The following is a 12338-nucleotide window of genomic DNA, read 5'->3' on the forward strand; positions in this document are numbered from 1 at the left end:
ACACCCAGTTGAGCACCCGGCTGATGGTGCGATCCTGGGCAGACGCGGAGGCCACAGTGGCAGCTGATACAGGCGCTGCCGGAAGATCCTCAATCAGAAGGAGCGATGAAGCTGGAGCCGGGTCTTCCACAAATGCTGGAAGAGGGCAACGGCTGAGGGCGTCGGCATGGCCCATCGATTTCCCCGGGCGATGGATGAGCCGGTAGTGGTAGGCAGCCAGGAAAACAGTCCATCGCAGCATGCGTGGCGAGAGGACCGGTGGAGTTGGACGATCACCGGCGAGGAGGCCCAGGAGTGGCTTGTGGTCAGTGATGAGGTCAAAAGTCCTGCCATAGAGGTATTCATGGAACCTCTTCACTCCAGCCACAAGTGCCAATGCCTCCTTGTCGAGCTGGCTGTAATTCCGTTCCGTCGGAAAAAGTGTCCTGGAAAAGTAGGCGAGCGGTGCTTCTCTTCCATCTGGGAAACGGTGACTAAGGACAGCACCGATGCCAAAAGGTGAGGCGTCGCAGGCAAGGACCAGCGGCCTGGATTCACTGTACTGTACCAGCACACTGTCTGAAGAAAGGAGAGCCTTGACCGCGTTGAAGGCCGCCGTCTCCCGATGACCCCAGGCCCAAGGCGTCTTAGTGCTAAGGAGTCGGTGAAGAGGCTCAGCCACTGTGGCTTTGTGGGGCAGGAACATGTTATAAAAGTTCAGCAGCCCCAGGAATGCCTGCAACTCCGTTTTGTTCTTTGGGGTGGGGGCCTGCTGGATAGCGTGGATCTTGGATGCGGTTGGGTGAAGGCCGGAGGCATCGATAAGATAGCCCAGGAACTCTACCTGTGGAACGGCGATCTGGCACTTCTCCCTCTTTACCTTGAGTCCGGCCTCTTGGAACCTGGTCAGCACGGCACGGAGGCGCTCGAACAGCTGCTGGTGTGAGTCTGCAGACACCAAGACGTCATCAAAATATGGTACCACGCCTGGAAGCCCTTGCAGGAGACGCTCCATAAGGCTTTGGAAGATGCCAGGAGCCACACTCACCCCGAACTGCAACCGGCGGCAACGGAATGCCCCCCGGTGGGTGACGATCGTCTGGGCTTCAGCAGTGGCATCATCGACTGGCAGTTGTTGATATGCTTGGGCAAGGTCCAGCTTAGCGAAGACCTTACCCTCACCCAGGGAATGCAGCAGGTGTTGGACAACAGGAACCGGATAAGCGTGCTGCTGAAGTGCCTTGTTGATCGTGCACTTGTAGTCAGCGCAGATTCTTACCGACCCATCTGGCTTGACAGGCGTGACGATGGGGGTTTCCCACTTGGCGTGGTCAACCGGCTCCAAAACTCCTTGGGCGATCAGTTTGTCCAGTTGTTCGTCCACCTTAGCCTTGAGAGCAAAGGGAACCCGGCGTGGCTTTAGCTTGATGGGGGCGACTTGTGGATCAAGGCTAAAGGAGATGGGCGTACCTGTATATTGCCCCAAGGTGCCGTCAAAAACCTCGGCAAAGTCTTTGACCAGACCCTCAGTCTCTGCGTTAGAGATGCAGTTGATGCCGGTGACTTCCAGGCCGAGGGCATCAAACCAGTCTAGCCCTAGGAGGCTTGGCCGCTGACCTTCGACCACCACCAACCGGAGCAGGCCCGAAAAATCCTTGAAGGCGATCCGGAACCGGCCAACGCCTACCACGGGAATGTCGTTTCCCTGGTAGTCTCTCAGGTGTACGCGGTGAGAGTCGAGTTGCCTTTTGGACACTCTGGGTACCAGTCTTTTGATGGTGCTCCATGACACGATGGACAGGGCAGACCCGGTGTCGATCTCCATGTCACATGGAGCTCCTTCAATTAGCACTGTGACGTTCAGCTTGCGTCGCGTAGGTGAGTCGGTTTGGCCAATCGTGGTTCCAGACGGGCAGCGGCAGTTGGTGAGAGCGAAACAACTTTCCTTGGCAGACTGGAGTGAAGACTTGGACTTGCGAGTCGATGAAGGGGGGGTGTCAGACGGAGCCGATCGGCAGACCTTAGCGATGTGGCCCCTTCTGGAACACTTCCTACAGATGGCGTCTCTGAATCGACACTTGGCACGGGAATGGTTGCCTCCGCAGCCGGCACATTCCGGTTGGCCCTTGGACTTCTGTTGGAACTTCCTGCGCTCCCGCTTTGTCTGGTGCACGTCATCGTCTTCACTGGAGGATGCCTCACCACTGCTGGCCTCTTCATGATGCACCGGAACTGGCTCCCTAGCAAGACGCGGGCTGCTGGACTTGCGGATCTCCTGGGCGGAGCGTTCAGCAGCTTCTGAGGCCACAGCCTCCTCAATGGCTTTCTGTAGCGTGAGGTCTGGCTTGGCTAGGAGACGCCGTTGCAGATGGATGTCCCGGACCCCGCAGACAATTCGATCCATCAGGGCATCATCTAGGTCTCGGAACTCACAGTGCATTGCAGCCTGGCGCAGGGCGGTGGTGTAGTTGTTGATTGACTCCCCCTCTGCCTGGTTCCGGTGGTAGAACGCATGGCGGGCAGCAATCTTGGACGGCTTTGGTGCGTAGTGGTTGCGGAGCTTCTCTTGGATCGTGTCCCATGGTGTTGCCTGGACTGCTTCAGGCGCAACCAATGCTCGGGCCGTCTCAAACACCTCAGGCCCACAGAGGCTGAGGAATAGGCCCCGCTTCCGATCCTTTGATACTGCTGTCAGCTCGTTGGCTTGGAGGTAGCAGTCAAACCGAGCGAGGTAGGAGTCCCATGATTCAGAGGCTGGCGTAAACGGCAGTAGAGGCACAAGTGAAGCCATGATTCCGATGCCGGCGTGAAGGGCGATGGATGGAACACGGTGCTCTAGCCAGAACAGTCACCTCTGAATTGGTTCTGCCCAGTGATTTCGCTCAGTGATTTCGCTCTGTGATTCAGCTCAGTGATTCAGCTCAGTTCAGAGGCTGGCCGCATCTGGCTGTGCTCTGATGTCCATCCATCCCATCCTCGTCGCCAGTATTAGGTAGTGGGTTGACATAGCAGCCGGCACAGCGATTTCTTCAAGTAGCTCTTTATTTTGTAAGCTGGAATAGAACTGACTGCAAACAGCTCAGCCGGCCTGCTTTTATAGGCAGCCGGCTGTCAACATTGTAACAACAACAGCCCAGAGTTCCCGCCTAAAATAACTGATGCGGACCTGAGTGAAAACTATCTACAGACCTGAGTGAAAACTATATATAATATCCCCCTGTTGGCCCAGGGTGAACTACACTACATAACAGGGATCTCAATAACATGAACAAGGTTGAAGTTCATTTCCCAACAGGTAATTTTCAGGATTCAGCATGATCTCTTGACACCCACCTCCAAGCCCTGGTTAGTGGCTTCATAAGGATGCTAAACAGCACAAGGGACAGGATGTAACCCCAGGCGACACCACCGGAGGGCTCCCATGGCTTCAAACAATGCTGCCCCCTAACAACTTTCCGGGAAGGTGCCAGGACGGAAGAACCAAACCCCTGAGGTGGAATGCCTGCAACCCCTCCCTCCCTGAGCTTCTCCAGAGGATGTGAGTGATGTCCAAAGCTGCCAAGAGTTGGGTGGCTGCTACTTGGACAAGATGCTACTTGGACACTGAAATTTGTTGGTACATCCTAAGCTCTTCCGAAGCATCTTTGGCACTTTCTCTTCTAGATGTTTGAAATTACCAAAAAGTCCATGGACAGAAAGTGCAAGAGAAAGAAAAAGAGCCCCCATCCCTGTGTGAAGGGATGTGGGGAGGGAGGGAGGGAGGAGGCAGTTGACCTTGAACCCTGGAGGGAGAATCGGGGGGCTACAAGTTCAGAAGAGTGGGCTCTACTTTTACCTGTACGGTGCTGCAGGAAGTGAGTCCTCCAGTCTCCCCCCTGCAGTCTCCCCCCTGCAGCCCCTGGAGGGCCATGTCTGAGGTTCTTGCATCTCAGCTTCAAAGAGTGATGCTAATGGAAATGAGCCAGATCCACTTACCTCTGCAAGGTCCTTCTCACATCCTAGAGGGGGAAAGAGAAGGGAATTCACTGCACACCACAGGCCACACTAGGAAGACCCCCTCAGACCCTGCCCCTCGGATGTCAGTCTGCCTGGCACATGCCAAGGTTTTGGGTAGGAATGGCGGAATCAGCCAGTTTTGGTTTCTCACAGCTTTTATTTTTCCAATCTGAAATTATTAATTGTTCCGATTTCAAGTTCTCCACATATCCATAATTTAATAACTTTAATCCAGTTTGCGTTGTGTGATTCAGACATACATAAGCCTACAGGATAATCCTGCCAGGGCACTGTACCAGTCCCCACATTTCAAATTCTATTTTCCATCTGGAAGTAAAAAAATGCACCTGCAGGATAAAATGCCTCCAGAGGGGTAATAAAACAGCTCAGTGTTTCTTTGGGCTCACCCACATTTCTGCTTTTCCTGTGCCCAGAAAACACGAGTCCAGGTGGTTTTGCCTTTGCCCTGCCTCTTTCCCTCAGGAAAAACCTGCTTCTTTCTGCAACATCAAAGCAAACGTTAATCCAGAGAAAACCTGGCTGAGGTTTGCTCTAATTCAGCAGTAAACAGTGGGTTTTCCTGGAGGAAAGGGGTGGGACAAGAGGCAGTCTGGATGAGTCCCTGTCTTGCTCTTTGGTCACTGTGACTGAGCACCATTTTGGGCCGATCTGTATCCATGGGGAAGGGGACCAACCCAGACGTTGTGGAGGAAACGGGAAGAGAAGCTTGGTCTACAGACTGGCTCATGTCGGAAGGAGGCCTGAACGCACCCTAGACGAAGCCCCCCACAGCCCCCCACAGAGACAAAGCATCAGCAAAGAGCAGAAGATCAGCTCCCGTTCCATCAAGAACACAGAAGAATCTCTAGTCTGCATTCAGGTTAGTTAAGCATCCCAGGTCTCTTGGGTCTTCCTGTCCATTACAAACCTGACTAGAGGCTCCATCAACTCAGCCCCTGCACTCCTTGCATACATGAAAGGGGCAGCCTTTTCCTGGAGCCTTGGGCTGTTCCTGCCACCATCTTACCTGCAGGAGTTCACTCGCTGGCTGCTGACTCTTCTCCTCCATCTCCTGGATGATCCTCTCAAGAGAGGAGAGTTTCCTGGAGAGTCTGGCCAGCTGCTCATCCCTTCTCCCTGCAATCTCCTTCTCCACCTCTTCCACATCATTCAGCAGACGTTTTTCTTGTTTTTCCAGAAACTGGCGCAGTTGTCTGAACTTCTCCACAATCTTCAGCCTCTCCAATTCTGTTAATTTCTGCAAGAAAAGAGGAGGTCTGAGTGTGGAAGATGGTCAGTTTTCAAAACATCAGGAAGAGAATTATGAGAATTCCACAGGGAGGACACTTCTGATTCTTCAGATACATGAAACCAACCTCCAGTGGCTAAAGAAGTAAACATCTATTTTGAGGGGAGGCCCTCTCCATTGCTATTTCTGTTGACTTCTGTTTTGCAGAGGGCTACATCCTAAAGCAAGAAGCATTTTTTCTAGCCATGGATGTTCCCTGCATGTTTTTGGGTATGGCATAACCAGAGTTCATAGTTGTTCAGAGAACATCAAGGGACATAAAACACCTCTCAGTTTAGACTGGTGCCATTTAGGTGTAGAAAGGCAACAGAAACAGAGGGGGAAAGACAATTTTTAAAGTAATATTTATAGTAAATCGGGATTTGAATTGAACTGCTTGCAGCCTATCAGCTCACAAGTCCTCAGGCTCCTCCTTGACTGCTATTCACATAATAAATGAAAATGGGAAATAAACTCAATCTATCTGCATTAACTCAATATGCCAGAAAGTTTGGAAAACTCAGCAGTGGCCAGAGGATTGGAGAAGATCAGTCTACATCCCAATCCCAAAGAAGGGCAGTGCCAAAGAATGCTCCAACCAGCACACAATTGCATTCATTTCACATGCTAGCAAGGTTATGCTTAAAATTCTACAAGGCAGGCTTAAGCAGTATGTGGATCAAGAACTCCCAGAAGTGCAAGCTGGATTTCAAAGGGGCAGAGGAACCAGAGACTAAATTGCAAACATGCTGGATTATGGATAAAGCTAGAGAGTTCCAGAAAAACATCTACTTCTGCTTCATTGACTATGCAAAAGCCTTTGACTGTGTCGACCACAGCAAACTATGGCAAGTTCTTAAAGAAATGGGAGTGCCTGATCACCTCCTCTGTCTCCTGAGAAATCTCTATGTGGGACAAGAAGCTACAGTGAGAACTGGATATGGAACAACTGATTGGTTCAAAATTGGGAAAGGAGTACGACAAGGCTGTATATTGTCTCCCTGCTTATTTAATTTATATGCAGAATTCATCATGTGAAAGGCTGGACTGGATGAATCCCAAGCCGGAATTAAGATCGCCGGAAGAAATATCAACAACCTCAGATATGCAGATGACACAACCTTGGTGGCAGAAAGTGAGGAGGAAATAAAGAATCTCTTAATGAGGGTGAAAGAGGAGAGCGCAAAATATGGTGTGAAGCTCAACGTCAAAAAAACTAACATCATGACCACTGGTCCCATCACCTCCTGGCAAACAGAAGGGGAAGAAATGGAGGCAGTGAGAGATAACTGCAGATGGTGACAGCAGTCACAAAATTAACAGACGTCTACTTCTTGGGAGGAAAGCAATGACAAACCTAGACAGCATTTTAAAAAGCAGAGACATCACCTTGCCGACAAAGGTCCGTATAGTTAAAGCTATGGTTTTCCCAGTTGTGATGTATGGAAGTGAGAGCTGGACCATAAAGAAGGCTGATCGCTGAAGAATTGATGCTTTTGAATTATGGTGCTGGAGGAGACTCTTGAGAGTCCCATGGACTGCAAGAAGATCAAACATTTCCATTCTTAAGGAAATCAGCCCTGTGTGCTCACTGGAAAGACAGATCCTGAAGCTGAGGCTCCAATACTTTGGCCACCCCATGAGAAGAGAAGACTCCCTGGAAAAGACCCTGATGTTGGGAAAGATTGAGGGCACAAAGAGAAGGGAATGAGAGAGGACGAGATGGTTGGACAGTGTTCTCGAACCTACCAGCATGAGTTTGACCAAACTGCGGTAGGCAGTGGAAGACAGGTGTGCCTGGCATGCTCTGGTCCATGGGGTCACAAAGAGTCAGACATGACTAAATGACTAAACAAGCTGCATTAAAAGGTGAACTTGCCTAATTTGCAATTGCTGAAAAAAAATGGAGACCGAAACAGAGCAATCCTTTGAAATTCGCACCTCTGAATTTTTCAAGGTTGACCCAGCCAAGTAATGTTCACACAAAAAAGTATTTATTAGGGTAAAGTACTTATTAAAATATTTATACAAGGAGGTAGCTACCCTAACATCTGATTCCTTTTCAGAATAATAAATGAATAAGCAGACAAAATGGAAAAATGAGAAATGTAGAGAAACTGAAATGGGCAAATTTCCCCATCCCTCCTCAATCCTGACTTGATTTTTCAAATGCTTGTTCCCTGTCTAGTAACAATAGAGACACTTACAAGGAGGTCTTTGCTTTCCTTGTCCAGGGCTGCTTGATAGGCCAGAATTTCCTCACTCTCTTTCCTCAGAATTTCCAGGTGGCTACAGATCTCTCCCTAAAGAGAAAATGAAAAACTCAGGTTTGATTGAGACAGACAGAGAGTTGATGAATGTTATACAGTACTGGCTTCTTGGGCCCAGTGGCCTTGCGAAGTACAGTGGTACCTCAGGTTACATACGCTTCAGGTTACATACGCCTCAGGTTACAGACTCCGCTAACCCAGAAATAATATCTCAGGTTAAGAACTTTGCTTCAGGATGAGAACAGAAATTGTGCGGCAGCAGCAGGAGGCCCCGTTAGCTAAAGTGGTGCTTCAGGTTAAAACAGTTTCAGGTTAAGAACGGATCTCCAGAATGAATTAAGTACTTAACTCGAGGTACCTCTGTAGTACACTGAAGGAAATAAAAGTCCATAGGTTTTCAACTTTTCTGGACCAACTACCTTCTTTTCTGCGGCACCCCTGTGGGGCTCAGGGACCCAGTTAGGTCACCCCTTGCTTGCAGAGCTGACATTATTTGCATTGCATGGCACAGAAGCATTTTTGAACCACTGTAGTAGAACAAGTGATTTTTTAAAAGGGATTAAAAGGCATTATATATATAAAAAATAGCACAGGTCCAATTCGGGTTGCCATGAAAAAGTCATCTTTCCCCCTTGTCTTTGCAGATGCTACTCTGAACCATTGAGTCCTTTGCCATTTGGGGTGGGAGGAGATCCTCAGCCCCCCCCCCTTGAAACCTCATTGCACAGGCCCCACAGCACTCCCCAGCATTAAGTGCTTCCGCCCTCACTCCTTAATCTGCTTCCAACAGATACTTGGGGAGGGGATCCTGCACCATTTGGTAAATTCCTGGCCACCAGCCCCCCTCCCCCCCAGCTGATCCCTTGCTGCTCTCTGTTTTGCAGGGCATTGAGGAAGCATCCTGCCTGCGAAAGGAGACATGTACAGTACTTAATTGTGTATGTGCAATTTACATTTGTAGTGTTCTTAATAAGTACAAAGCAACCTTGCTGGGGGATGTGGACGAGGTTAACCCTTTCTCTCCCCACCATGGTCCCAGTTCAAATCTTTGAAGCTGCTGTGATTATTTCAAGGAAAGATCCCTTTGTCACACCCAGCAGAGAGAAAGACTTCAACTTCCTCCTCCCAGGAGCCCTCAGGCTTCCCCTTGGCTGCTTTTTACATAACAAACAACCACCAATTCATGCCATGCCTAATTTGGATCTGAGAATTAAAAAGAAGAATCCACAGCTATTTCTCCCCCTCAAGATCCAGGGATCTCCTACCTTGTATTCCTCCAAAGCCTCCTTCAGAGGAATCACCTTGTGATTTTCATGTATCCTGGATCTGTCACACACCACACAAATGGGGGCTTCATGGACTTTGCAGAAGAACTTCAGGGGCTCCTGGTGCTCCTCGCAGACTCCTCCGTTCCCTCCTTTCTCCTTTCCCTCTTGAAGGCTGAGGTTCTTGATTAATTGTAAGAAGTTTGCCAGTTGCCGGTTGTGGATGAGATTCTTTTGCTGGACTGTTTCTCTGCATTGAGGGCAGGAAGCCTCTGCCTCCGATTCCTCCCAGCGCTGGATCAAGCAAGACCGGCAGAAGTTGTGCCCACACTCTGGGATGATCACTGGATCCTTAAAATATTCCAGGCAGATGGAGCAAGTGGCTACATCAGAAAGATTCTGGGCCAGATTCTGCTGCCCAGCAGCAGCCATGGCTCCCTCCCGCCAAAGACCCGAGTTAAGTTTCACTTTCTCTGTTTTCAGCCACCGGGAGCTTCCTTTCCTGGAAATGACTCAGAAACTCAGTGACCACGTGAACTTTTTTTCTTTTTTAAATGTGCCCAGGTCTTTGCAGCTGCTGAATGTTTTCTTTTCTTTTTTAAAAAAATAATTGTTATTAACTGGCCAATCACATCAAATTAAATCACATCACATAAATTCCAAATTACAAAGCCAAATTTTTAAATTTTGTTTGGGGAACCCATACTTCAAGATCCAAAGGGGGATTCAGATCATCTTCTTATTACTGCGTTAATGTCCAAATCAGTCCCAATCAGTCCAGACAAAGTTCATAATTCTATCCAGTCTTATCTTGGTGTTGCCACATCATATCTTGTTCATATAATTTCTCTTTTTCCTTTACGATCTCTTCTGTTAGTCTCCTTAAGCCGATAGCAAGTATAATATTCCTGTGTGGATTTCCCGTTCCTCCACTAAGTCCAGATGGTTTCCATATATCTCCTTTGTAGATAACATCACTCTTTCCATCGTTAATTTTGGCATTTGTCGCTCTTAAGTCCCACCGAGAAGTTGATTCACGATATGTAAACAACTCTATTTCTCTCTTTCTCCTCCCAGACCCAAGAGCTCCAACAATGCCTCCCAAAATGGCGACGGCATTTTTAACTGCGTCACTCCAAAACTCTTAGCTTTCCAGCTTCATCTTGAAACACTGCTTTGGATTGAAAGTTTATCTCCACACAGCCTTAAATCCACAGCTTAAGTCCTTAATTTCTGACTCATTAGGGGAGGGGATTCTTGTTAAATCACATAGAAAAAGGAAAGGCAGGTGTTTTTTCCCCTCCCCCCTCAGTCATTTGTCGTACCGTATCTTGACGTATCTTCTCATATTTTATTCTTGTCTTGTTATCAGAGATCTCTTCTGTCAGCAGTCTTTACTCCCCTTTTCCCTTGATGCATGTGCAATTAATCTCGTCCAAATTGTTTCTTTTAAAGATCATTGCAACTAGCGGCACGAATCAGGGACGGCATCAAGGAGTGCCGGAATCCCACAGGAGGGCTTTGTGCCTAGTGCCCCCATCCCCACAAATTCGGGGGTGGTATAGGGCACAGCAGGCAAGGGTCGTCCCCACCACAATCCTGGTGGGGTTAAGAAGGCTAATTACCCCCATCATAGCCTCCAAATTACCTCGTGTGGGTCGGAGAGATGTTATTGTCACCAACTTCCGATGCACCATCTAGTGGCCCCCCCGCAGCTGCTGAATGTTTTCTCAAGGAGCAGCGAATGCTTCTGGATTGCTTCCCATGCTTTTGATTACACACAAACACACACATACCTAGTAAGTTGGGGTATTCATACTAACATTTTCATTCGTAGGCTTTCTTGTAATTTTTGAATTGGAGAAAATCTGCTGCTGCCATAAATTGATGGGAGTTTTGATTTAGCAAGCGGGATTTGATTCCATGAAGAAAACTCCTAAAAGTCTGGTTGCTAATTTTAGCTTAATCTGTTTTTAGCATGCTGGCAAATAACTTCAGACTGAAACAGATGCTTTCAGCATTGCCAACCTGGTGTCCTCTGTTTGCCTAAGACTACAACTCCCATGCAGATGACACAATGCAGATGACAAAATATTGATGGCAGAAAGTGTGGAGGAATTAAAGAACCTTTTAATGAGGGTGAAAGAGGAGGGTGCAAAATATGGTCTGAAGCTCAACATCAAAAACGAAGATCATGGCCACTGGTCCCATCACCTCCTGGCAAATAGAAGGGGAAGAAATGGAGGCAGTGAGAGATTTTACTTTCTTGGGCTCCATGATCACTGCAGATGGTGAGAGCAGCCACAAAATTAAAAGACGCCTGCTTCTTGGGAGAAAAGCAATGACAAGCCTAGACAGCATCTTAAAAAGCAGAGACATCACCTTGCCAACAAAGGTCCGTATAGTTAAAGCTATGGTTTTCCCAGTTGTGATGTATGGAAGTGAGAGCTGGACCATAAAGAAGGCTGATCGCCGAAGAATTGATGCTTTTGAATTATGGTGCTGGAGGAGACTCTTGAGAGCCCCATGGACTGTAAGAAGTTAAAACCTATCCATTCTGAAGGAGATCAGCCCTGAGTGCTCACTGGATATACAGATCGTGAAGCTGAGACTCCAATACTTTGGCCACCTCATGAGAAGAGAAGACTCCTTGGAAAAGACCCTGATGTTGGGAAAGATGGAGGGCACAAGGAGAAGGGGACGACAGAGGACGAGGTGGTTGGACAGTGCTCTCGAAGCTACCAGCATGAGTCTGACCAAACTGTGGGAGGCAGTGGAAGACAGGAGTGCCTGGCATGCTCTGGTCCATGGGGTCACGAAGAGTCGGGCACGACTAAATGACTAAACAACCACAAATGACAGCTAGAAGCCACTGAGAGTCTTCTCCAGAAATCTGTCCAGTCCTCTTTTAAAGCCATCAATGGTGTTGGCCATCTCTCCCTCCCTTCTCCCGTGGGAGCAAGTTCCTAGTTCAATTCTGCCTTTTGTGAAGAAGGATTTTCTTCTGTCTTCCTTGAAACTTCCAGCACCCAGTTTTGTGAGATGCTTGCAAGTTCTAGTGCATTGAGGGAGAAAAATACTTCTCTCATGTCACTTCTTGCTCACCTTTTCTCTAAGCTAAAAAAGTCTTAGATTCTGCAACCTTTCTTCACAGGGGAGTTGTTCCCCAATTATGATAACACTCTGAAAGTTAAAACAGTGTTCCAATGAGCAGTCAAATCCTGTCTCATTATTTTGGATGCTTCTCCAACCTGCTTTCTTTTGAACTCATGCTTTCTGGGTTTTTTGTCGGTGTTTCTCCTTCAACACATACTATTAGTTGTTATACACTATGGTACGTATAACAACAACAGCAATTTGTGATCCCTTCGCTGTGAACTGCAGAGTTTTCTGCGTCTTTCCTGGGTTGGGCTCCCAAGGAAAATCGGTAAATCTTTTCAGGAAAGCAATGAAAGGAGGAATGGTTTCATCTACAGCAGATTTATTAGAATCATAGTAGAGTTGGAAACAACCCTGAGGATCATCTAGTCGAACCCCCAG

General features: G+C 48.2%; 1 protein-coding gene across 5 annotated transcripts in view; it reads right to left on the reverse strand.

Moving 5' to 3' along the window:
* Positions 1 to 9356, reverse strand: part of LOC309364809 (zinc finger protein RFP-like) — an 80474-nt gene extending 71118 nt beyond the window's left edge. For 2 of the 5 annotated variants that reach the window (XM_081902728.1, XM_081902726.1), the window contains exons 1-4: positions 8799 to 9314; positions 7471 to 7566; positions 5003 to 5233; positions 3955 to 3977 (exon numbers count right to left, since the gene is read on the reverse strand). In XM_081902728.1, coding sequence (XP_081758854.1) covers positions 3955 to 3977; positions 5003 to 5233; positions 7471 to 7566; positions 8799 to 9230 — 782 coding nt within the window. In that variant the 5' untranslated portion in view covers positions 9231 to 9314. Of the gene's footprint in view, positions 1 to 3954; positions 3978 to 5002; positions 5234 to 7470; positions 7567 to 8798 lie in introns of all 5 variants that reach the window. The other 3 variants (XM_081902727.1, XM_081902729.1, XM_081902730.1) reach the window with 3 other exon arrangements.
* Between the last annotated feature and the right edge of the window lie 2982 nt (positions 9357 to 12338).

Source organism: Podarcis melisellensis (assembly GCF_964234715.1).
Source record: "Podarcis melisellensis genome assembly, chromosome: 2".
NCBI lineage: Eukaryota > Metazoa > Chordata > Lepidosauria > Squamata > Lacertidae > Podarcis > Podarcis melisellensis.